The following is a 25,465-nucleotide window of genomic DNA, read 5'->3' as shown; positions in this document are numbered from 1 at the left end:
TTAAAATAAGAACAAAACACTATGTTACGTAAAAAATGTGATTTTTATTCTGACATGAGAGAATTGCTTGTAAATACAGAGTTGGTATCTTTACAACTTCATTTTTCAAACTGTTAAATCCTTGATTGATGAAGACTTTGAATGTCAAGGGGGGTGGGGTGGATAAGGAAGGTTGCTTTAAGGAATTCAGAATAAATACTACTGCATCTCATCTACTCTTGCTGTCCCATCCCATAAAGCCAGTTGTCTAAAAGGAGCTCCAAGAAGCTCCAGTATACTGGAGGTTCTTAAACCTGAATATAAGAAAAATGTTGGTAGCGTTTCTAAGATTTGTAGTTACTTCATTTAAAGCAGGCTGGATGTCAGTCATAGATCATCTCATTGGGGTAGCCATGCAGACTGGCTGAAGAGGTTGTTTGCTACTACATGCCTCTGCTGAAAGATCTTTGTAATTATGTAAGTATGTAAGGGAAACATAAGTGCACAGTAATTTATGAAGATGAGCAAGGCATCTGAACCATTGTCTCTTCCTTCCCCTTTTTTCCCTCATCTGAATTGGTTCAGGCATTCAGCTCTTCAGATTTTTTTGTTTGCAATAACAAGAATATGAAATTTGACTCTGCCTACTTTTGTCTGATCTTGTAAGTTCAAGTAACTGTCATATGTATGTTTCTTATTCTTTCACTGAGGTCTTTAAAATTCTGTCATAGTGCTTTTAAACTATGAGGTTAAATCTTCTCACAGTCTGAGTTTAAAAAAAAAAATAAAATCATTTTCGTAGCATTTTTGTCATACTTCCATTTTTTCCTCAGTGCTGCTCAAAGATGAGGGGAGATGAGCTGTGTTTAATTCATGATTAGAGCTAGAAAGAGGTAAGGGACTGAGCAACAAAATTACAGTTCACAAACAAGAGCATAGGCCTGATTTGCTTTCTCCTTCCTATATATCTTGCTAGAGACCCATCGGACGTTTTGGTAAGGAAAAACCTATTTCCTCTTTGTTATTGAAGAAATGTTTTTGTTGAAAGGGACTCTTTCTTTGGGTGGCTTTCTCATTAATTGATTTTAATTGTGACATTTGACGATTGTGACAAATGACAATTGATTTTAATTGTTCCAAAGAGTGTTTATCAATATGGCGATAGGCGCTTTATATATAAACATTGACCTTTGAAATGAGTGACATTTGAAAACTTAGGTTTATGAAATGTTGCAGGGAGGGTGGTATTTGATGAGAATGAAGTCAGTTTGCAGCATGGTTTTGCCTCTCTTCTGTTGCAGTCAAGTCCTGAACATCTTTTGACTGCCGAAAAGATTGGTCTCGATGGAAAACCATTTGAACAGAAAACCTAGCAGGTTTACTCAAGATGTATTTAAGTTGTGGATGGAACTAAGAATTAAGAGCTTTAAATTATAAGGTCTATGCCACATTGGCCCTCTTGTGGTTGGTGGTAGTGTGTGTGTGTACATACTAATACATACATATAAATATATACGTATATTTTATAAAAATGTAGCTCATCATAGTGACAGTATCACTATTTTTTCATCTTTAGCTCAGACGGTAGTAGGGGACTGTAGAAGACCAAGATCTTTGCATTGCTTTCTTAGTAGGTAAGATTGCCACAGTGTTGTTGATTACAAAATCAACAAAATGTGCCCAGTTCTCCTTTTTACAGAGTGGGCTGTCAGTCCATTCTTTCTGAAAGTGTTTAAACAGTCCTTGAAGGTAGTAACACTGCAGCAGTGGCTTGAGGTCTGCAAGAAACTAGACTCCCATTGAAAAATACATGGCCCTCTCGCTAGATTTTTTTTGTATGGAAAGAATGTGTAGAATTGTTTTGATGCATCTGAGGCTTTGGGCAAGTGTGAAATCAGTATGTGTTTTCAGGAGTGAGCTATTACTACAATCCTTAAAGCTCGTAGTATGTAGAAGCTGGATATCTAGACCTCAGGGGATTTTGGAGAAAAGCAGAAAGGATACCAGGAGCTCTGTAGAAGTAATGGAGTCATTACGTAGGTCAATGAGTAATTTTGATGGTCATTTAGAAAACTTGTCTCAAAATAGTGTCTTGTTGACAGTACCTTTTGGATTGCTTTCTAGTCTTTGATTCCTTCAGCTAATTATTAAAGCTGTGCATTATAATTTTCTCTCTCTTTGGCTGTATGTTTTCAAGAATCTAGGCAAATGAGGTAGAATGATTATTTGATGCCCTCATCAGCGTCTATTGTATATTTAACTTTCCATTATGAACAGATAAGCTAACTTACATGTAATAGGTCAGGAAAATAAGCTGGTTGGAAAAATACTTTTGCTTGTTAAACAGCTGTTAGAGTAGTGAAAGTAAGCATGATGCGTTGTACTTTGTGAAGTTCATGTCCTCTTCCCACATATTTAATCACGTTCATTCAGTACAGAAATACTGCCCCCCCTTGTCACTGACGATAAATTTGAATGCGTTGTATTCTTTTGATAGTATTTTATGTTAAAGATGCTGGTTTGTGTGACAGGGAGATTCGGAGACTGTAACTCCACACATGTAAAAGATGTGTGGTCTGGATATGGCAGTGTGTCAGTTCAGACAGGAAGGAACAGAAGGAAAACTTTATACGCAGATTACTTTGGGTGAAGTTTTGTGATGACGAATGGATAGATGTGTCAAGGAGTTGATGTGACTGACAAGTAATGGATTTTCAAACTGGGATTTGTGAGCCATGTGTGGCAGAATCAGAGGACAGTACAGGTTGGAAGAGACCAGCCTTTGGCGGTCACCTGCTCCAGCCCCTGCTCACAGCAGGGATGGTGTCAAGCATTAGGCTGGATAACGTGTGCGATAGAAATGAGAGAGGCTGATCATGGAAATAGCATCTGGTAAGGCTTGAAAGTATAAACAACTAATAACGTGATTTAATAAATTAGAGGACTGGTTTAACTACCCTTAAAACCAGTGGAAATTTTACTCGTCTTAGTTAATGCTGAATCATCTGCATATGTCATTTTCTCTATTTGTTATCCTAAGGCACAGGATCAGGATAGCATCACAAGTTAGCTTACAAAGATACAGTTCTTAGATCAAAGCAAGTGAATGCCTTTAGCAATAATAACATAAATAGAAAAAAGTGATAGCTATTAAAAACTCAAGTAATTCATATGTAGTAACAAGGTAATTTCTAATTTCCTGGTTGATGAACACATGCAGTCTGATACACATACTAATTCTCTCTGCTGAGACTCTTTATTTGACACTTTCTGACTGTTGAATATTATTTTTTCTAAAGTATAGGACGTCTCAGAACTGCATGCATAGGAAACCTCAAGGGGGCAGGCAGGGAGGGAAGATTTCTACAAAGCCCGAAGAAGCTGCTTGTAGAAATGGTAATGAAAGCAAAACCAAAAAACCGCAACAGCCCAGACTAATTCAGTGCATGTAGTCTGAAACTTTGCTCTGCCATTTCAGGTACACACGTGGGCTGTGTAATGTGTGTGACAAGCAGGAGAGAAATGCTGCACTGACTTCTTGGTTGCATTCCTGTAGCCTTGCTACTGGCGGTGAAGCACTTGACCAGAAGCAGGTAGACAAACTCAGCAACCTGACCTGTAACACTCTGTGGAATAACACGAGCTAAATATTCACCTAGCAGCAGATTTTCTGTGTGCAAGGTAGAGACAGATGTGAAAGTGATTTTCGGCTGGGAAACAGTGCTGGCAGAGCTTTGGGCCAGGATTTGGAAGGAGAAGTGGTTTGTGTTCCAGCCAGTGGCAGGGCCAAGGGTGTGGTCCCCTGACTCTGCTTGGAGCTTAATCGCTGCTGTCTGCCTCCGGCTGAGGTCTCGTAATAAAGGTGGAGGTCACGCTGCTTTCTGGCTGACACATGGGGAAAAGCTTTCATGTTTGCTCGTGTTCAGGTGAAGCAAGAAGTGGATAACTCTCTACCCTTCCTCTAACCACCAAGTTCACAACAGGTAGGAAAGGCAGAAGACATCTGGTAATGCGGTGTTTAATTGTTGCTTTATTTTTCTTGGATTTTGTTAGGTGTGCAGGTCTCTGTAGTCTCTTGTCATCCTATCCCAAAATAGCTTTGTTTTCTACTTCTTGTGTTTTTCACTTTTGACTGTGGTGCAACATGTTGCAAGCTGCAGTGCTCCCTGAAGTTTTAGGTGAATGTAGAAGTGAGCAGAAGCTGGTCAGTTTGGTCCTGCTTTTGAGAATGTTGCAGGCAATATTTGACCAGAAATCGCTGAGAGATTTTTGCAGTGATTTGAGACAGTAAAGATATGACTTTAAAAGAGATCTGAAAATGCAACTGTAATAGAAGCATAGTTTCTGGAGAAATGGATGGCTCAGACATTATTCCTTTAGGGAAAACTTCTTGGCATGTGGGTAGATAGGGCTTGAAAAATTCACTCCCTTTATGAGGATAAAGACTCGGTAAGTCGGAAGGGACTACTGTGACTTGTCTGGCATCTTGTGTAATAAGAGTAATAGATTTTTTGATTAATTTTCTGCTTAAACTAGAACATACCTTTTAGAAAATCATCTGGTGTTGACCTGGAAACAGCTTACTCTGTTGGTTATCTCTGAGATTCTTGCTTCAGTCCATTCTCTGGATAATCCTGGGTCTTCAGCCTTTTTTACTTGCATGATCATTCATAGACTGAGCAAGATATTTCTTTAATTGCTCTTTAAGCTCAATAAATAGAGCCTTAGATGTGTTTTTTTGCCTTTTTTTCACTGTAAGGCGTATCTGTCATGTTCTATCAATTTCTGAACACCTGGTTTATCAGCCTCCGTGCCTTATTGAAAATAGAACTGAAAGCTGTATTCTTCTTTGCTCTGCATTTCCTGATTTCTTTATTCAGTGTTTTGTGTTAGCTTTTCTAGTCCATGTTGTATCATATGTTCCTTTTCAGCTGATCATTGTCATAAATCTCAGGTTGCTTAAGGACTATGTATTTCCAGAGTAGTCTTGCATCTTCTGTACATCATCGATGTTTTCTTCTCGTGAGTCTTTTGATTGGATGCTTGGCCCTATTAAGTGCAACCTGCTATACTGGACCAAGTAATTGAATAATTCATGATGGTTTTATTGGTGATGTGTCATTTCCATTACCATACCCATTCTTCTCATCCCTGGGATTTAGAAGTAATGTGAGCCAATGCTACGAATTCCATGGAAGTTTAGGATAGCTACTTATATTTGTACTCGCTCTGTATTTTGAGAATATTTTATGTTCTGAGATTGGTTTTTTTAGATTCTTTAAAAGAGGAGGTTGAAAGTCTTAAAAAAAAAAAAAAAAATTATGGTGATTTGAGATTTATCAGGCAGTTCTGAATGACTTTGTCCTTTTTAGCATTGTGCTTAATTGAGATGTCCTGCAGATGTTAAAATTTATTTCAGCTACTTGAGCAGTGAAATGTCTACTCTTAAAGTATATTCTGATTGAATACCTTCTGTAAATCCATGCTGGTTGGCCTTAATTCTGTCAGTGTCCTTTAATCAGTGTTGTCTGCTTTAGCTTATGATTAATATCTAACAGACTGATAGCGTAGCTACCTGAGTCATCCTGTTTACCACTGTGCTGAAACTTTAAAAGCTCGCTTGCATATGGCTCTGGATTTTCTTTGATTTATCAAGAATTAGAGAAAATCAGCATTAAAGCTCAGCTAATGTGCTTTTTTTTTTTTAACAGTTAATGGCACTGAAATTAGTTAGCCATAGTAGTGCCTGGTGGATGCTTTCTTTAGCTGCTTGCAAACGTGAAGTTTTATCGTCTTGATGTAATGCCGCTGTTGTGTAGCGGAGCGCTGCTGTTAAATTCCTGTTCCATGTTTAAGGAAAACCCAATTCCTTGCTCTTAAATCTGCTTGCATTAGACGTTCACTGTGTTCTTCGGGTCTCAGATGTTCTTAGTGAATTTCTTAGTTAAAGCTGTTTCAAACCTACAGTAGTAGCAGAACTACCTTGAAAGGGAAGGAAAGGATACTTAAGCATCTTAGATCAAACGGTTGGTGATGTCAGAATAAAATGGCTGGGTGCAGGAAGGATGCTAGTTGTATATGCTTTGCCAAAGTTTAGGTCTGCAAAGTTAATAACAGTAATTTAAAAAAAAAAGACCAAGCAAGCAGCAGCCCCAATGGTATAAATTGCAGTGACAGCCTAAATCTAATTATTTTAACTGTAGGAGAGATAGGTAGACCTGAATGCAGTTGTTGCATAGCCTCAAACTTGGGATGCTAAGGCTGTTCATCTCCATTGAAGGCAGCAACGCATCCTGATGAGACAGATTGCAGTGTAGTACAAAGTGGCTGAATTCTGAAATGGAGCTGTAGGAATTTAGCATTTCCCGAAAACCTTAACTCAGGCACCCATGAGTAAGGGACAAGCCTTAAAATGACTGTTTTATGTAAAATCCAGAGGTTGTGCAGAGTCTGGAAAACATGGTAGTTCAAATATTTCAACATTTCTGAAAAGCAGCCTTTTGCCTAGATAGCTGTTAAATAGCTACATGTTTTAATAAAATAGAGCTCATGGCCAAAACGTGCCAGAGTAGTTGTAAAACTGCCCTTGGATTTTCTAACTGAAATATTTTCTTACGCATTTTAACACAAATCTATCTGATAGAATCAAGTTCAAGCTTGTTTGAAGTAGATATTTGTGTAAGCTTCAATAGATTTGTCAGATCCTAAGTAGAAAGCTTGAAAAAAAATTAAAAAAAAAAACAAAACAAAACACAAGCTTGCTAAAATATTGTACCTAAAGCAAACCAATGAAATTAGTGTTGCTGATAGCAACTTCTCTACCTATATTACCACCTGTTAATTGTGAGGGAAAGCCACTTAAAGGCTTAACATTATTGGATTACATTTTGTGTGCGCTCAGTGGATGGACTTCTGACTTCCAGAGCGCTAAGCTGCTGACAAGGTAGAACCAATGTTTTTTCCTCTGGCCAGTACAGGGTCGGTGATTTCTTTTTGCAGTCCTGTGTGCTGGTAGCCGGTCTGTGGCTGCAGTACCGCCCCAGGAAAATGTGGTCTCGGTACCAGTTTAGGAAGCAATTGCAGTTTATGATGGTTTTTCCCAAAACTGCTGTGGAAAGCTGCAACTGTTGGTAGGGTTGCACTGGCATCTTGATCGAGGACTGACCCGATTTGAAGAAAATCTTGACCAAAAAGTTGTCCTTTGAAGCAGTGGTGGGAAACCCTCAGGTAGTATTCTTGCCCAGCCAGTGGTACTAATTGGATTTCATCCAAATGTGGCCTCGGTTTCTTGTTTAGACTTAAAACTCTCCCTGTATGTTCTTTGCCCATCTAAAAATTGTGGTTGTGTGGATTACTCGATCAGTAGCCATTAATTTGGAGAACGTCTTAATTTACAAAACTGTTGCAGTTCAAAAAGGGGTTATACCCTCATCAAATTATAGCAAGGACGAAGTATAATAGGTGTGTATACATATTTTGTAATTTGTCATCCTTGATGAATAAGGAGGCAGCATAGATTTTTTTTTAAAAAAGACTCAAATTAACATTTTAATTATTATATTGAAGTTTAGATCCTAAGGAATTAACTAGACAAAGACCTGATAAATCCATGCCTTTTCGTTACTCAAAATAGCTGAAAGTGAATAAATGATCAGGTCCTGTGTTTCTTAGTCCCTCACCTTTTTTCTTGCTCCACCCTGACTCTTTCCTCTGTGTGAGCATCGCGTGGTCCATCCCAACTTGCCTTTCCAGTTAGGACAGCTTCTCCTTAACCTGCTGACTGCAGGTGCTCTGCAGTCCCTGTCAGAGGCTCCTCTCCACTTTGCCTTTTATGCTCACAGCTTTTGACTGCCACTTTGTGAACCAGTCGACAGCAGCAGCACAGTTTTTGTTTTCCCTGTCTTCTCTGCTTTGACATGGCTCAGTGTGTTCTTCTTGGCATCTCAGCTTTCTTGAGTGTCATCTTTGCCCCCTCCTGGCGCCCTCCTCCCAAATCAGTATCTGTTTCCAGAGTGCTTCCTTTTCAAGAGTGCTGCTTTGCCTGTAATTTCTCTCCCATGCATGTCGTGTGTGGGTAATACTGCCTATTAGAGTAAATTCACCTGTTATACCTCAAATCTTCTGCAGATGTGAGTGGTTTTTTACTGTTTTTTTCTCTTGTTCAGCTACAATTTCATCCACTTACAGATGTCTTGCTTTCAATTCAAGATTCGTACAGGCATAGTAACTTAAAGGGAGAAGGTAACTTACCTGAACATGACAGAGGGAAGACAGTGAAGCCACCACGCTTTGGTTCCCAAACTGAAGTTGTGGTGGTCAGAAGTTCAAGGAAAACTATTTCGCAGCACAGTGGGATGAGACTAGCAGTCTTTGAGGAGTCTAATAGAGAAAGAAAGAAACTTCAGTTTTGAGGAAGGCTGAAGAGGGGTAGAGCCCAGGGGGTCCATAACCAGCAAACTGCTCCTAACCATTTTTTAGTTCTTTGTCCTTTTATCTGATGCTTTTCAGCTGTATTTTCGTTGCAGTTTAACATTCAGTGCTAGCCTTTGTTGTACTACTGATGCTGCACTAACTTCAGTGTTAGGAGCTAATGATCTCAGCTTCTCTGGTGATCCACGTGGGTTGATCTTGAAGCTTCTCTTCTCCACCCTCACCAGCAGAAGGAATACAGGCACTGCAGGATGCGATGGGACGTGTCCACTCAAGGCAGCAGTACACTACTGACGGTTGTCAGGGGCTTCTCTTTTCCAACGTGCGTGTGATGATTTGCTTGAACTGCCCCACAATATTTTCACAGGTGCCTGTTGTGCATCTTCTTTAGGCACCTGACTTCACTTTTCAAGTTTGATTTGTAGAACTGATGAATGGATTTGTCTTCAATGTCTTAATGAGTTTTGGCTGCTTTAAAACAAAAAACACAGATGAAAATAATCTCAAATTAGGCCTCTGAGACTAGCTGCATACTTCGATTTTAATCTGTATTACCTTCTGATGCATGAAGCAGTGATGATCCCATTTCGTTACGTAGAAGTATTGTGGATTTGTATATAAATTATATAGAGAGTATGGGGAAAAAAATATGGCATGTAGTAAAAAAAAAAAAAAAAAAAATACATGAGCCAAACATTGTTTAGTAGGTTTAAGCTGCAGGAAGTTTTGCAATTATTTGTAATGTCTATGCCCAGAAGATCTGGTGAGGTCTGCCCAAGCATTTTGAGCATTTTTTAGACTTTTTTTTAAATTTCAGGCTGTTAATTTTTAGGCTTTGTTTTAGTACAGTAATTTCAGTAGCACATACATTAGAAAAATGCTTACTTTAGTTTTGTCTCTTCTTCAGAAACTAATGCCCTTTCTGCTTTTATCTGCCCATCTTTTTCTTTTCCATCACGTTTTCATGCAAAGTATAGACAAACTTACCAAGCTCCTTATTTAGTCCTTACGTCTATTAAGGAACAGAATTCTGATAGAGCAAAGCTCCCTCCCTGCCATCTGTCTTTATGGCTCTTGAAGTCTAATCAACCAGTTTCTGTAGGTAATGCTTCAAATCCTTTTTTTTTTTTTGAGAGGGGGGAGGGAGGCACCGGCTTCAGCAACAGTGAGTTTGATATTAAAAACAAAACTAAAACTTCCTCTTTGTATTTTGCTGTTGCTGGAAGGAAAGAGGAGCTGTTGTTTTCTTACTGCAAAAGCCACTACTTCAGAACAATGTGGCTGGACTTGCTTCTCATAGAGAAAACCAGGTAGCTTTGGTCTCGTACCTTCCCATCCAGCATGGCTCTGTCTGCTGTTGTCCATATACTCCTGATATATAGGAACTTGAGCTGACCTTCACTTAGGTACTTTAGGGACCTATCTAATAGGAATGAGAGTAACTGATGTCAAAAGTTGTGAATATTTTGCTTAATAAAGCTAAATAAATCTAAGAAGTAAAAATACTATCATCTGCTTGCAGATTTCGGAGGATGTCACAGCATTGGCTATACTCGATCTTTAGGAGGCTTATTTTTCAAGAATGAACAGTGGAAACTTCTTGAATGCTCTGACACTCAACTGGCCAATCTTTCGTGCTTGAATTCTAGTGTTGTTTTTAATCCTCTTATTATTGTCAGGAAGCTGAAATTCTGTTAATTAAGCATTACTGCTCTCACAGAAGAGGATTATGCATCAAATTCTTCATGTTTGGTTGTCTTGTGATAATGACTGATTTGACAAGAGGCTGCTTGTACAAGTTGTTTCCTTGGACCCCACTGATCCAGTGACCTGTTTGAGCTGCTAAGAGGAATTTGGACCAAGAGATCTTGATGTAGTTGCTCCCATACTTGTAAATTAATCTGTGTTAGCTAGAATGGATTTCTTATTTAAAAAAAATAAAACCCATAGTGATTTTCTTCATTTTTTTGCATGACCAGCCATATTTTTTATTGGAAAGACATTTAGCTTTAGAATGCTTTGGGTTGATAAAACCTTAAAGATCATCTAATTCCAACCCACCTACCATGGGCTGGGCTCATTGGAGTATTTATGGAGGACTGTATTCATCTTGTTCTCATAGTAAACATTTTTATTTTTCAGGTTCACACTTTAAAGAAAGAGGAGTAGAACAAGAAACAATGGCAGCAGAAACTCAGACACTTAACTTTGGGCCTGAATGGTGAGTTTTTTTCTGTTTTGTGGGACTCTGGAACCGTATCTTAATTTTTGAAGACTGTTATGGACTCCTGTCCTTTGGGACTGGGTAGATTATAAGACTGAATGGGATATAATGCCTTTGTTCCTTACTGCTTCATTGCAGTCCTTGACCTGTTGCTGAAAGCAATATTATAAAGTTAACCTTCGTTTTTAAAATTTGTTTTGTGTATGAAAAGAGTTTGTTATGGTTGTGCATACCATTCATGTTACTACCAAGTACTGGGAGAGGAACCGTTTTCATGATCTCAGAGGAATACAAAGTGAGGAAGATAGCGTTATTGTTGTTTGGTCTTCCCATGTGATACATACTAATAGGGAAATTCGTACACTGTCGTCAGCAGATTAAACGCTGTATGTAAGCAAACTTTTTTCATAGAATGGCTTGGGTTGAAAGGGACCTTAGAGATCACCTAGTTCCAACCCCTAGATCAGGTTGCCCAGGGCCTCATTTAACCTGGTCTCGAACGCCTCCAGGGATGGGGCATCCACAGCTTCTTTGGGCAACCTGTTCCAGTGCCTCACCAGGCTCTGAGTGAAGAATTTCCTCCTAAATCTCCCCTCTTTTCATTTAAAACCATTCCCCCTTGTCCTGTCATTATTGGACTGAACAAAAAAGTTTTTGTTTTTTGTAAGACCCCTTTTAGTATTGAAAAGCTGCAATAAGGGAATCCATGGCATTGTATAGAGATACTGATGTAGAAAGTTTTCCAGCTTGTCTGACATGTCTTGACTTTTGCTTAAGAGTAACTGCACAGGTGTGATAAGTTTTCAGTATTTGTTCCATTTTTAAAAACTGTTAATGACTGAGATCGCAAACAAGAATTTTAGCTAGTGTGGTTTCTGAAGAGTAATGTGATCCTTAGATGTATGTGTGGAGTGGTTATAGGAAGTATAACTGCTGCGTAGCACATGGTAAGGCTATCACTGGAATAACATATTCACTTCTGACACATTTTGATAGATAATTTACAAAAAAAAAAAGTGGGGTATTAAAAAGACATGATTTGTGGCTCAGAAAACAATGAGAGAGCTCAGTCTATTTTCTTGGATTGAAAGAAGGTTAAAGAATGACTTTATCACTATCTATAAATATACCCACTAGGCAGATAGCTTATGCTGAAGTGCTCTTCAGTGTAACAAACATGATCAGATTCATTGGTGGAAGGAAGCCAAAGTTATATTAAAAATAAGGGGGGGTAACTTTTTTTTAAAAAAAGCACTTTAACAGTGATTTGATTGCTGTGTCATACTGAAGGACTTCAGTCTCCATTTAGTTTGAAAAGCAGCTTATTTATGAAAGTATGTTATACTTCATTGTGCTTCTTGATTTTTACAATTTTATTCCATTACTCCTGTAAGATTTGTAATTCTTTTGGGCTGAGGTATACTCAGGTGTGTCATGTATGCTGTTGTATCGCTTCTTAATAGTGAAGCTCTAGGTCACATTTAGTCTGGATTGGAGTTGAACATTACATTGATCCATCTAATCCTCTGAATAATGCCTCTTCAGGCATTTTTGATTTGGAAGTGACGTGTAAAGAAACTGCCACTGGGTGGCACCAAACAAAAAATCATATACTAGTTTGACTTGTAAATTATTTTCCTTTCTATGCAGTCAAAAGGACGAAAACAAAACAAAAACAACCCCCAGAAAGCGTGCTTCAGTAATTAGGTGAAAGGTGGCCTTTGAATCAATATTTTAGATTGCTTTCCTTCCAAGAATTTTGAAATTGTTGGAAGTAGTTTCCGTTGTTTTACTTGTTTAAAATGCATGTCAAAGGATAGCATAGAAAAACGGCCTAGTTCTTTTTTCTTGACTTGCATCCTTTTGTAAAACGTTCTTCAGATTTGAAAATAGAAGGTGGTTGGCTAGCTGAGGAAATGATTGTATAGAATGAAACTAATCTATGGAGTGGGACTAATGTCATAAAACTGTAAGATACTACCTGCAAGTGGTTGAGTAGCTTGCCTGTGTGACATATGACAGACAAATACTGAATTTGGTCCTAAGTTAGCTTGTTGCTTAAAATGTCTCAGAAGGGAAGTGTGGCTATGTTTACTACAGCTTTTATACTGAAACACGCAACTATGAGAGATACACAGTGAGAAATGCTATTAATTTTTAATTCCTGCAAAAGGAATTTGGAGTAGTAGTGAATTCTAGAGACTGCAGTGACAGAGGAATGAACCTCACTGTGAAGTTTGCTGTCTTTTACTGTTTGTTAAATTTTACTAAATATCTAAATTTTTTCCTTAAAATAGATTGTTTCCTGCACTGTCCTTAGTGTGGTAAGAATTATTCTTGTGAACTAGGAGTCAAAAAAGAAGCTGTTGTCAATATTTATCTATGGAAGATGCATCATAAAACTGATTTTTGTGCACCTAGTGTAAATAGTTAAGGGGTTCAAGGGTGTAGCTAGCTCACTACACAGTCAACATAGAGGAGTTCTCCAGGGGATGAATTGAATTTTTTGAAGAAGTGTTTGGGAATATTTTCTCTCTCTTTTGGCTGCAGGAAAAATGGGGGAATGTATTTCTTCTTGTTGAAGCAGTAAGTTTTTTTGAAGCTACACTAGTAAATGTTTTTGCTCTGCTTTCAGGATTGGATTTATTTTATGTCAAATCTCTAAATGTGCAGAGAGTATAATGGAGTCGAGGATGCATTCTTTTCAATTCAATTTTCACTGCTTTTTCTGCTTTATTTTAGGCTGCGAGCTTTGTCTAGTGGTGGGAGTGTGACATCCCCTCCTCTGTCTCCGGCTTTGCCAAAGTACAAACTAGCAGACTATCGCTATGGGAGAGAAGAAATGTTGGCACTTTTTCTAAAGGATAATAAGGTGAGCAGGAGGAGGAAGAAGGCCTGATGTGTGTATGTGCACAGACTTGTGATTAGGGATAGTTATTTGTATTTTGTGATTATGGACACAGAAATTGTGTATCCCTTGGCAAAGAACTGAAGAGGTCTGATTTTTTTGTGAGTGTGTGCTTGTTTGATCCAACTCTTAGTGCATTCATTATGTTTAATTCTTTTTGCTACTTCAGAGTGGCAAATTCTTGTATACCCTGAGGAAAAAAAAGTCTTATTCAGATGTACTGCCACAGGTGGCTGAGGGTTAAAGTCTCTTTGCAGCCACTCAGATTGGCTTGTCTTGGTAGGTTTTCATTTAATATAGTTAAAATAGTTATTTGATTCACCATGAAATTCAGGCAATAAATCATACTAGCACCTTGCCTAAAAAAAGTGGCAAGAGTCCCCACTTACCCTGACTTAAAGCAGTTTGGTTTAGCAGGTAACCAGCCCACTCAGCTGTCCTCAGGCCGTTCTCTTCTCTGGGACTCAAGTCACAAATACAGTCTAGCACATGTAATATAAAATAGCGTAAAAAGTCAAGAACTTGCATCTGGTGTAATTACAAATGAGGTTCTCCATGATACAGAAGTCATATTTCAGAGGGCATTTCAGGTAAATGAGTCATACATGCCACATTTGTAAACATTGGTTTGTTATGTAGATGGTGACAGAGATTGGTTTATTGTTGCAGCAGGCACATAGTGACTTGGAAGTCTGAATCTCTCCAAGAGCCTTATCCTCAAGTCAGGGAGGGATGGCAAGAAGTTGTTTCAGTTTGCGTCTTTGGCTTTGCACGTAGATGTGCATGCACACCTCCGTGCTCTTCCCCTACCATGAATGTGCTGACATTCTCATACAGTGCTGGGGGCCCTGCTCTGCTTACACACAGATTCAAGGGCATTGAATGTCAAAGATTTTTCAGAAGCTGGTAAGTGTGTTACTGCTTAAAGCTGTGCTTTTACATACAGAATTATCGTGCTTTACTTTGATAAGTTGTGATTTAAACATTAATATTATGCTTGAATAAGTCAGCTTGTCAAATGTTATTGTTTCATGCAGAGTATATGTTGTTATCAGATGATACTCAGACCTCTACAGTTAAAACTGATTCAAAACAACTTATTAATACACTCTTTTACTGGAAGCTCACCAATGGTTATCAATAGTCCAAAAGATTATTTCTTCCACATGCATGTGCGCCAGAAGGGCGTTATTAGAGTATGGCATGCTTTTCTAACAGAAAATTTGGATGTCTTTTGATGTGTTTCTATGGCGTTGAGTGGTTCTAGTTATTGAGACTGAAAGGATTCCTGATAAAGTTTGTAGTCAGCTACTAGATTCACTGTTTTTAAGCCTAAGCTGTGACTTGTACTTTTTTTTACTTGTAATTTTTTTCACTGTCATCAGCATTTGTTGCTGGCTGAATATTAGGAGGTGTTGCATCTCTGATTAAAAGAAAATATGATTGAAAGCAGACTTCTGCTAGCATGTACCCAAATGGAAAAAAAAAAATCCCAAAACACTGGGTTGCTTTGCTTCAATTGAAATTGTCCTAAGTCCATAAGGACTACTCTAGTATTGTGAACTAGGTATTCTTGAAGCAGAGTTCTCTGTTGGCATAACTAGAGTTCACTTTGCACTGATTGTAGCTTCTTGTCCACATGCTTAGGCTCACAGCTGTTCATGGACCTGCCACCAAAAGAATTAGGGTTCAAATTTATTTTGATTTAAATAATGATCAGTGTTCGTTGCTTAATAAATCTGTACCTATAGTTTCATTTTACTGTTTTTTCACTCTCCTTGTTGGTTAAATTAGAAATACTGTCTTCCAATCAAATACAACCTCTGTGCTATATATGGTAGCTCTGTTAATCTACTGAGATAAAAATCTGGATATAAATGTGCACTGCATTTAGAAAAGCAACACTTTTCTCTGTTAAACAGATGAAATTTCACTTGGTTCAGATTTAAATTGAATTGGTGTACAATTTGAAATTCTGTTGTATATGATCTTGGTGCTGTAGATATTTCATTTGTAGGTGGGCGGGTGCTTTGTTATTTTGTCTATGCATTTTTTTAATGGGGAAGTAATTTTCTAGTGGAGTTGCACCCACTCCAGTTGTTACTGAAAGTAGTGGTGTACTGGGTAGATGGAGAGAGAGTTGACATTGATATATGCAAGAATTTTTATACTGTATGTGGCATCATCCCTGAAATGAAAGTATCTGGGTATTTGAAGTAACTGTCTATTATTTGCTTTTCATATAGATACCTTCAGACCTTCTGGATAAGGAGTTTCTGCCTATTTTACAAGAGGAGCCCCTGCCACCACTGGCACTTGTACCTTTTACAGAAGAAGAACAGGTTTGTATCCTTACAGAGAGATAATGTTTTTTGTTTTTTTAATATGTAGGTGGTCATTAGTGTAAAAGCAAAATGATGAGTGTGCCTCTGTTGAAAAACCATAAAATTAGTTTTAACCCCAGATTTGAGATTGGTAGACTTCAGTCAGGGAAAGGGATTCTGAAAGCAGTCTGTGTTGGCATAGCCATCTGAATTATAGTCATACTCAATGATTATCTTAAATGTGAACAAATATTTTTCATAAAGTGTTCTGTTGATGTCAGAACAATTCATTACATCTAGGATCATCTTCTGAGAAGTATTATGTTTTTTTAAAGTACACAGCATTTTGGTAAGTGAAACTTTCTCTACAATTTTGGAGCCACTTTCTCTGAAGGATCTAAATTCTGAAACTTAGTTTTTGGTCTTAGGGGAAAGAGTTAAAGTTTTTGCCTATTAAGCACCTTCTTAAGAAATGTGAACTACATATGTGAGCATCTTGTTTGGTTTCTATAGTTATAATAATTAGTTGGTGAACAAGGTAAGAGTGAGAACAGGTAGTCCATGACAAGACTGTGTTTCAGTGATGGCTGGTCTAAGTAGTTTGAAAGCCCTTACTTTCAAGCTAATTCCTAGCAAGGAAAACTGTCTACCCTCCCCTGTCTAAGTGCCTCTGATTTTTGACTCTGAATTGATTCCTTCTTTATGGCTTTCAGAAATTCTGGTTGTGCAGTTGCTTTCTGGTTTGTCATTTCTTTACAGTTTAGTTTTCTTACTTCAAAATTCTGTGGCTTGTGGTTGTTTTGGTTTTCTAATAGCAGAAATCTAGGTGCTGTTACTGACTTGTGCAATTTGATTTTTAGCAGGGAGTTGGGGAATGATGGTATTAGTTTCTTAAGATTTCAGAGCATCCTTATTCTGTTGCCCAATGCTGCTCTGTATTGCTGAATTTTTCATCATCTTTGTGACTTGGAGTTCTGGCATATCCTCTTTACCTCTTCTGGAATTCCTTCTTCAGAGTTGGTTTATAGTTCTTTTCTGTTTAGTGTATCATCCTCTGACATAGGGTGCTAATAGTTCAGCTTTTAATCAGCAGCTATGTTTAAGTTCTTGTGAATACACAATAGGCATTTCATGTCATAACTGTAGTCTTAAAAAGCAGCTGAGTTTGAGGAGATGCTTTTAAGGGAAATCTTAGCCCAGCTCTTATTCTCCAATGGGAACAGGAGGAATTCAGGCAGTGAGCCCAGGAAATGGTCATCCACATACAGAGTAGCACACCAAAATACTGAACTTTCGTGTTAAATAACTTTGGACATTTTTTTTTTGCTGATGGATAGTGGATTCCTTTAGACAGTGAACTACAAGCCTCTTATTGTCAAAGGGGATGTTGACTTCTGGTAATTGTTAAGATAGTATTCAAGAGGGATAATCAAGTGTAAGGCTGTGGTATTGAAAGTGTGCTGAGTAGCCTCTTGGTACAGATGGAGGTGACAGGTGCTTCTGAGCTTCAGGGATAAGATCTTAGAATCATGTCATAAATGGTTTGGGTTGGAAGGGACCTTAAAGACCACCTAGTTCCAACCCCCTGCCATGGACAGGGACACCTCCCACCAGCCCAGGTTGCCCAGGCCCCATCCAGCCTGGCCTCAAGTGCTTCCAGGAGTGGGGCATCCACAACTTCTCTGGGCAACCTGTTTGAGGGCCTTAGTACCCTCAGAATTAGCTATTAAGAAGAAATGCTTTATTGAAATTTACCCTTTTAGTTTAAAGCTATTAATTACTCCTTGTCTTATCACTACACTGCCTGTGAAATTTAAATGTAGTTGGATACTTGTGACCAAAGTATCCCCCATTAAATTATCAAGATACTTTGGACAGAATCGCTGGTCCTTTTTATCTGTTCTGTGGGAAGCAACTTCCTCGGTGTGTTGGTTTTACTTCAGTGGGCAGCCGAGTTCCACCACGGCTGCTTTCTCACTCCCCCTCCTCAAAGGGAAAGGGGGGAGAAAATACAATGCAAAGGGCTCAAGGGTTGAGATAAGGACAGGGAGATCGTTCAATAATTATTGTGATGGGCAAAACAGACTCAGAGTAGGGAGATAGTGAGATTTGTTACCTATTAGTAACAAACTAGAGAAGTGAGAAATGAAACAAACGAAAAATGCCTTCCCCCACATCCGCCCTCTTCCACCTCTTCCCCCCGAGTGATATGGGGGAATGGGGTTTGTGGTCAGTCTATGGCACATTGTCTCCACTGCTCCTTCTTGGTCACTCTCTGCCCCTGCTCCACATGGGGTCCCTCTCACGGGATGCCGTCTTTCCCAAATGGATCCTGTGTGGGCTTCCCACAGGCAGCAGCTCGTCCAGAACTGCTCCAGTATGGGTCTGTACCACGGGGTCCATCCATCAGGAGCAAACTACTCTAGCCTGGGTCCCCCACGGGCAGTAGCTCCCCCCAGACCCCCTGCTCCTGCATGGACCCCTCTCCACTGGCTGCAGGTCCAGCCCAGGGCCTGCTCCAGCCGGAGTCCTCCACAGGCCGCAGCCTCCTTCAGGGCAGGTCCACCTGCTCCACCAGGGGCTCCGCCATGGGCAGCAGTGTGGAACCCTGCTCCACCGTGGTACTCCATGTGCTGCAGGGGGACAGCCTGCTTCACCATGGTCCTCACCACAGGCCGCAGGGGACTTCTGCTCTGGCACCTGGAGCACCTCTCCCCCTCCTTCTTCACTGACCTTGGTGCCTGCAAGGCTGTTTCTCACTCCTCTCTCTCCCAGCTGCTGTTTTGGCAGCATTTTTTTTTCCTGTCTTAAATCTGCTCTCACAGAGGCACAAACAACACTACCTATTGGTGTGGCTCTGGCCAGCAGTGGGGCCCTTATCTAACATGGGGCAGCTTCGGGATTCTTCTCACAGAAGCCACCCCTATGGCCCCCTGCTACCAAAACCTTGCCACATAAACCTACTACACCTGGTGATGAGGATGGTGAGCTAACAGAATCCAGCTGATTCACCTTATATTTTTAGTGTATGAGATGATAGGTTTACCTAAGGTCTGTTTCCAAGGAACCTGTCTTTTGAAGGTAAGAAGGTTTTTGCAGGTTGCTTTTACAGAGGTTTCTGAGGTTTCTGTCACTGATCACTGGCGATAAGCGGCATATGGTCCTTTTTTTTTTTCATGTTCCTGTTTGTATTAGGAAGGAATTCAGTTGTCTTAATCTGAGAATTTGCTTGTGGAGTAAGGGAGTTTCAAGTGCTTGCTAAATATCATGGAGGTTTTTTTTTTTTTCTGTAAATGGGTTATGTTCCTGATGTCTGTTTCTTGGAACATCCTCCATTTACTAGTAAAGAATTAATTGAGCCTATATTTGGGGGCAACTTTGCCCTTAGGTGTGCATTGTCAGGGATGGACGCTCTGTGTAATATACTCATCAGCAGAAGGGTTTTCTTTTTTGGCTTTGCTTTTTTATGTTACTTACTGTGATCTTGCTATGTCAAATATTGTTAGGGACTTTATGAATATTGCATTTTCACCACAGCAAGCCACATGCAGAGGGTTGGGGAGAACTTGCTCAGAGTTTAGGCAGAGAAAAAAAGCGAATTTAAAATCTCGCTTTATTGGAAAAATAAGGCATTGGAAAAACTAAGGAATCTCTTATGCAAAACAGTGAATCTGATCAATAGCTTACAGTTTTATCTGTAGTAAAATAACAGATGTAAACTGTAGGTGTGGTGTATGCTTTAGATGAGTAGAAACTTCCACAATACAGTTATAGCTGGATCAGCTGTCAAAACTCAACTAGGTCTGAGTGAAAGACAGAAAATTGCTCATCTTAAACATCCAAGTTGATCTGTGTTTGTATTGGCATCCAGATTTTTCATGTCAAAAAAAAATTATAAGATAATTAGAGATGAATGCAGGAGAAAATTAGATCGTTACTTATAAAAATAGTGCTTAGTCGTGATTGTAAGTAATGATTTTTAAATGATGTTAAAAGAAAATTTGAATTCTTCATTTTTGAAGAACTGACAATGTGTACAAATGGCAGTTTGAGCAGTCTTCTGATCTGTGTGTTTTTTAAATCAAGAGAAATGATGGTATCCTGTTTTCCTGTCTTCATTATCAGCTACTCAGCTTACTGGCTCTTGTAAGCAAAGGACTTTCCTGAATGGTGTCTCCCCTATTGCTCTCGTTACTTTGAGGTCAAGAATTTTGTTTAGCTGCTCAATGTGCTTTGAGGGATGGCATCTCCTCATCGAAGCCCACAGCTGGCATGTGTTGCTTTTAATAACTTAATCTGTACTAATGTACAAAATAGTTCACGAGTGTTCAGGGCTTTAAAAAACAAACACATGGGAACAACAAACCAACAGTAGATTTTTTTTTTTTCCAAATTCAGTTACTTCATAAAAAAAGCAGAAGTATCTGCAGCAGGAAAGGTGATGCTTTGTGTGGAGGCAAATTGAGGTGCTTCATTTTGAGTTAATGTTGGAATGATTGCTTTAAATTTTAAGAGACAGTATATCTGACTTGATTTTTCCTAACTGGAGACTGACCCTGCTGTTTTGGTATGCATAGTTGGATTTTTTTCTCAAATCTGCTTAGCTACCAACTCTCTCTTGAAGGAAGATCTACTCTGTAGAAAGAACATACCAAGCAGTTAGACCTGTTTCTGAAATAGGTTAAAATTCCTTCAAGTTCTTGTTGGCTTTGATGTTACCTATTTAGATTTTAAAGAGAATCTAATTGCTTGTCTCATTATTCCTTGAAGATCTTCAAAGTCAAAATAATTAAGATGAGTTCATGTAAGCAATTTGCCTCTTCTGAGTTCTGTGAAGGAGCCACAGGAAACTGGGATCCTTTGTATATTACTTAAAGCTTGTGTTTAGAAAGTGTGTGAATTCAGGTTTGCTTGTAAATGTTTCTTGAGCATGCTTTCTGGCTGTTTTCCAACTACTTGTGCTCAGAGAATGGGGTCAGATTTGGTTAAAATTATCCATTCTTTGAAAGGGCTTTTTCTTCAGCTATTACTTACACAAAGTTGATTTTCACTTGTGTTCATTGTTTTACTAAAATAAGCATCACTTAAGTTTCACAAGCCTTAAATACTTTTAGTTTTCCCCAAAACAAGTTACTCTTGTGATACATTTAGAGGGGGGGAAAAAAAGGACTTATTTCTACAAAAGGAAAATAGAAGCAGTAAATACAATTTCATTCAAGTCTGTTGCTCTGTGCATGTTACTATTTTGCTTTAGAGGGGAATTTAGAATTGGTATTAATGTTGGCAAGTATCAGTCACTCTTTGCATCTGAATGGCAGTGTATAAAGCTACTGATGTTCTAATCAGCCTAATTATCCAGTAAAGCAGTAGATGTTCACTTGCTACCTTTAGAGCATGGAAATTTCAGGTAAGTAACTTGGAAGAACTAATAGTGGTGAAGATTCTTTTATGGACTGCTGCTGCTGCTAATGGCTCCAAGGAATCCTTTTCCTTGTCAGTATTAGTTGTAGAGCGTGTAATAAATGAAAGGAAAGCAGAGCTGGTATTGAGCTAAATTTGTGTAATGGTAAGTTTTCTTTTTTTTAATAGAATCTCACCTTGGCTCTTTCTTCTTCTTGGCAGAGAAATTTCTCGATGTCTGTAAACAGTGCCGCTGTCCTGCGATTGACGGGACGTGGAGGAGGAACGGTGGTAGGGGCTCCTCGAGGTCGAAGTTCCTCTAGAGGTCGAGGTGAGCTGTTAGTGGAGTGTGCTGCAATGTATGTAGGTGATGCAGGTTAAAGCTTCTGAAAGATGTTAGATGAAGCTTAATAATAGCTAGTTTCTCATGCCCATTTTTTTTCCCTTAAGACTTTAACATCATCATATTGGAAGGGATTCAAAGAATCAATATACTTAGTGATGGTTTTGCATACCACCTTAATGAGTGGTACCTGTTATGTGTCTTCATCAAATTGGGTGTGGAAAGCAAAAGGAAAGGAAGTTTAGAGAAGGAATAGGAAATTGTTTGGTTCAGAATGGTTAGAAATAACTTTAATAAAGGTATAAAACCAATTTGCAGGGGAAGGAGAGAAGAATCTATAAATCTAGTTAAAACATTAAGATTGAAGTAGGTGCTGTTCAGTGTTCTGAATGGTCACTTTTGTCTATTAATATGCCAAGAATAAATGAGAAGGTAACGGAAAGACCTAATTTAATTTGTTCGGAAGAAATTTGTCTTAGTGCATGGCTATAGTCAATGTCTAAGCCTGGATGCCTTCAAATGTTTGCAAGTGAATTGAGAAAATGTCTTCAAGCAGTAAATCAGTATCTCTAGATTCAAAACAAAATGTTAAACCTAGAATTTATCTTGGCAGTTCCCTTTCAATGTGTGTACTGCTGTGAATGCTATTCTGGTTTTTTATGTGTGAATGTGACGAGTTACATCTAGAATACTAGAAGCTACTAGCTTGTGATCAGTCATGTAACCTCTGTCCTTACAGGTGCTTAATTAAGATTTCTTCTGTGGTCCTTTCTAACTTAATTTTAAAGGTCCCTAACTGGTGATATTCTCAGTAACATCTTCAGACATCTTTCTTATGTAATTTAAATGCTTGACCGAAATTTTGCTTTGATTTGTTCTCTCATTTCTGTTCTCACAGCTTAATCATGCTTCCTTCTTGGTTTACATCTTGTAGATTGTTGTGTCCCTTCTCATGGCTGTTTCTCAGCCAAGGCATGTATATCTAAGCTTCTGTGAAGCTGTCTCTTGATGCCCTATTACTTTGCCTTCTTTATTTATCACCAGCTTTGTCCAAATGCTATGGGCTTTTTTTTTAAAAAAAAAAAAAAAAAGAGGGGGGATATGTGTGCATATGTAGATGTGGGAGTAAACTCTTATCTGTGCTTTGTTATATTTCTGTTCTGTATTTGAAAGCTTGCTTTTTTTGCTGTGTGCCTTAAATATGCAAATTGCACTGTTACTGTCCATGGTTAGCTCTCCTTAGGAATATGTACTTAGCTATTTTTCTCTAAATGCTTTAAGGCTTAATTCTGCAAATGAAGTGAACACTGTTTAAAATTTGGTGATTTGAGATCATCTGACCACTAGTGTGCTCTCTAGTTTCAAGTTTCTTAGAACGTTATGTTGCCTAACTCCCTTTTTTTCTTTTGTCCAATTTCTTTTTTTTCTTTCATTTCTTTACCATTAACCATGAATGTTATCATTACACAGTGAGCAGTGGATTTTTTAGTTGCTCTTACTAGTTTCAATGAGGTCACAGGGTTAAACGTGGCAGAATATGGCTCCTAATCCAGCAATTCCATTATTAAATGTATTTGTGTGGAGGGAATTTTGTTTGGTGATGGTTTGATTCATTACACTTTTTTGGACAAAACTTAAAATTTATGCAATATTGTTAAAGCTGTTTGAAAGCTTCTACTGCATATATATGGATGCTTTCATACTTATTTAAGAGATGTTAAATGTTGTCTCAGGAACTCAGATGCAGAAGTTTTCTCACTTCTGCTCTCATCCTCACTTCATCTTTTTCTTCATTTTACGATTTACATGCTGTGCTAGTTAGGCTACTCTGTCATTCTTACCTTCTGCTGAGCTGTAGAGGACATGTTTCTCCACCTTACCTCACTCTTTTTCCATTCTTGATACAGTTTGAAATAAATTAGGGAGCTTTCCCTCTTCCCTTGATCCTCATTGCAACTCTTTGTTCACTCTTCCCATAGACAGTTAGCCTTGGGATTTAGGCATGATGAGTCTTCCCAAGTTTCTCCATCTCAGTGAACATATCAGGGTTTCTGTTGGGATAGAATTTTACATTCTTAATAATTTCACACATAATGTTATTCTATTTGAGGACTTCGTAACAGTTACTTGTGAAATACTCAGCCAAGGCCTAATGATAGGTAACCTGTAAAAGTAACAAGTGGCTTGCAAATAGCAAGCTTTAAATGCAGTTGTTTTGTCAAGCTACAATGAAAAGGACTTGGATTTTTTTTTCAGAGCTTGTTCACTGAATGAATTGCCTCACTTAAGAGTTGGAAAACATTTTTCTTTATTGCCATACAAAATTGTCTGGATTCTAAAGGTTGTCTGGTACTTTTAATGTACCATAGCATCATCGTATGCAACAAAGCTGTTGCTGACGGAATTTCCGCTTCAGCTTTACCAAAACAAGGTTACTGTCTTGAAGTGACTTGCACAACTGTAACTTGAGGGAGGAACTAGCATGTACAACTAGAATTGTTAAGTTTGCTCACTGAGGCACAAATCACAGACTTGTTACAGTGTTTGGGAGAGGGAGTCTGTGACAAAGATGGGTGAGAGGGGAAAAAAAAAAAAACTTCTATCAGAATTTCTTGTTAGAACTCTTAAGTGTGACTTCACTTACTGCCGTTTAATGCTACAACATACCACTCAGTAAATACCTTCTCCGTAGTCATCCCCTGTCTTCGTGACAGTGGTTGCGTCTAGCTGATGTGAAGACGACTACCATGTGGCAGGCAGTTTGATTTTTGTTTAATGTTTTTGACCGTACACTGAATTACAGCTTGGTGTTACTGTTGAAACCATCTGCAGTCTTGAACTTCCATTGGTAATACAGTGTGTCTGATGTTGAGACATAAGTCCCAAGCTCTTGATTCGGTTCTGAACCTGTATTCTCCAAAGAAAGCCAAGCACTTGCACATGACCTTGTTCCTAATTGACTTGTTTGCCTGGGAGCTCCCCCGTGGTGTGCGGTTAAGCCCATGCTTTGTGCTGGTGGGACTGGAATGTCAGTATTCATGAATAAGAGCCTCAGATAAGGAGGGATTTAAGTAGTCCCAGGAATGGGCTGCAAGCTTACAGCCACCTTGTTTTGCAGCTGTTCTTTTTGGTTAAGACCATCACGAAGGGTGCTTTGCTTCCGTTAGAGTTCTGTCCCCTCTCATCTCCTTTCCCCTTTATAATCTGTCCTTACTGTTTTTTTTTCAAAAGCATGCAAATGGTGCCACAGGGGAAACTTCTCACTTATACCTAAACAGCTACAATTGATCAACAACTATCCTGCTCTTCCTGAATAATATAACTCTGGTAGTAGATGCTGAATTCCAGTTGTCCAATGATTTTAAGAACTTGCTTGTTGCATTGCTTTTTTATAATGACAGAATGACTGTACTGCTTCTTGCCCTTTTGCTTTTGTCTTGTATGTTTTCCTTGAATTCAGACCTGTCTGTTTTTTGTTATCTATTTCTGCCTATTATGATCACAATATCCAGTGGATTGAGGTCCTCATTCTGAGGTTTTAAAGGAATTACTGAAGTCGAAATGATACAACTGCTTTATTCAGCTCTCTTATTGGAAGGATTTATTGACTTTTATTGAGTTTATTCAATACTTTCTGTTCAACATCTACATTCAAAAAGTCTGCTCCCCGTATTCCAGACATCTTTTTGGAAGTGGCATGGTATTTAAAATAAGCACGTGGTTCTAGATTTATTAGCCACAAACAAAAAAGGCACAGAGTGGCAAACAGTGTGCTTATGTGTGGTTTCATCCTCACTGCTGGCTTCATATTTTTTGTTCTGATATCAGTATTACATGTCCTAGTGTGCGCTTTCTGG

General features: G+C 38.7%; 1 protein-coding gene across 9 annotated transcripts in view; it reads left to right on the top strand.

The window, feature by feature from the left end:
• Positions 1 to 25,465, top strand: part of GIGYF2 (GRB10 interacting GYF protein 2) — a 78,699-nt gene that overhangs the window by 1,874 nt on the left and 51,360 nt on the right. For 8 of the 9 annotated variants that reach the window (XM_040567673.1, XM_040567670.1, XM_040567667.1 and 5 more), the window contains exons 2-5: positions 10,552 to 10,630; positions 13,376 to 13,505; positions 15,788 to 15,883; positions 21,488 to 21,596. In XM_040567673.1, the coding sequence (XP_040423607.1) occupies positions 10,590 to 10,630; positions 13,376 to 13,505; positions 15,788 to 15,883; positions 21,488 to 21,596 (376 nt within the window). In that variant the 5' untranslated portion in view covers positions 10,552 to 10,589. Of the gene's footprint in view, positions 1 to 3,943; positions 3,963 to 10,551; positions 10,631 to 13,375; positions 13,506 to 15,787; positions 15,884 to 21,487; positions 21,597 to 25,465 lie in introns of those variants that run through there. The other variant, XM_040567665.1, reaches the window with a different exon arrangement.

The sequence above is a fragment of the Cygnus olor genome, chromosome 9 (assembly GCF_009769625.2).
Source record: "Cygnus olor isolate bCygOlo1 chromosome 9, bCygOlo1.pri.v2, whole genome shotgun sequence".
Lineage (NCBI taxonomy): Eukaryota > Metazoa > Chordata > Aves > Anseriformes > Anatidae > Cygnus > Cygnus olor.
Note: the sequence above shows the minus strand (reverse complement) of the source record. Positions and strands in the feature narration are given on the sequence as shown.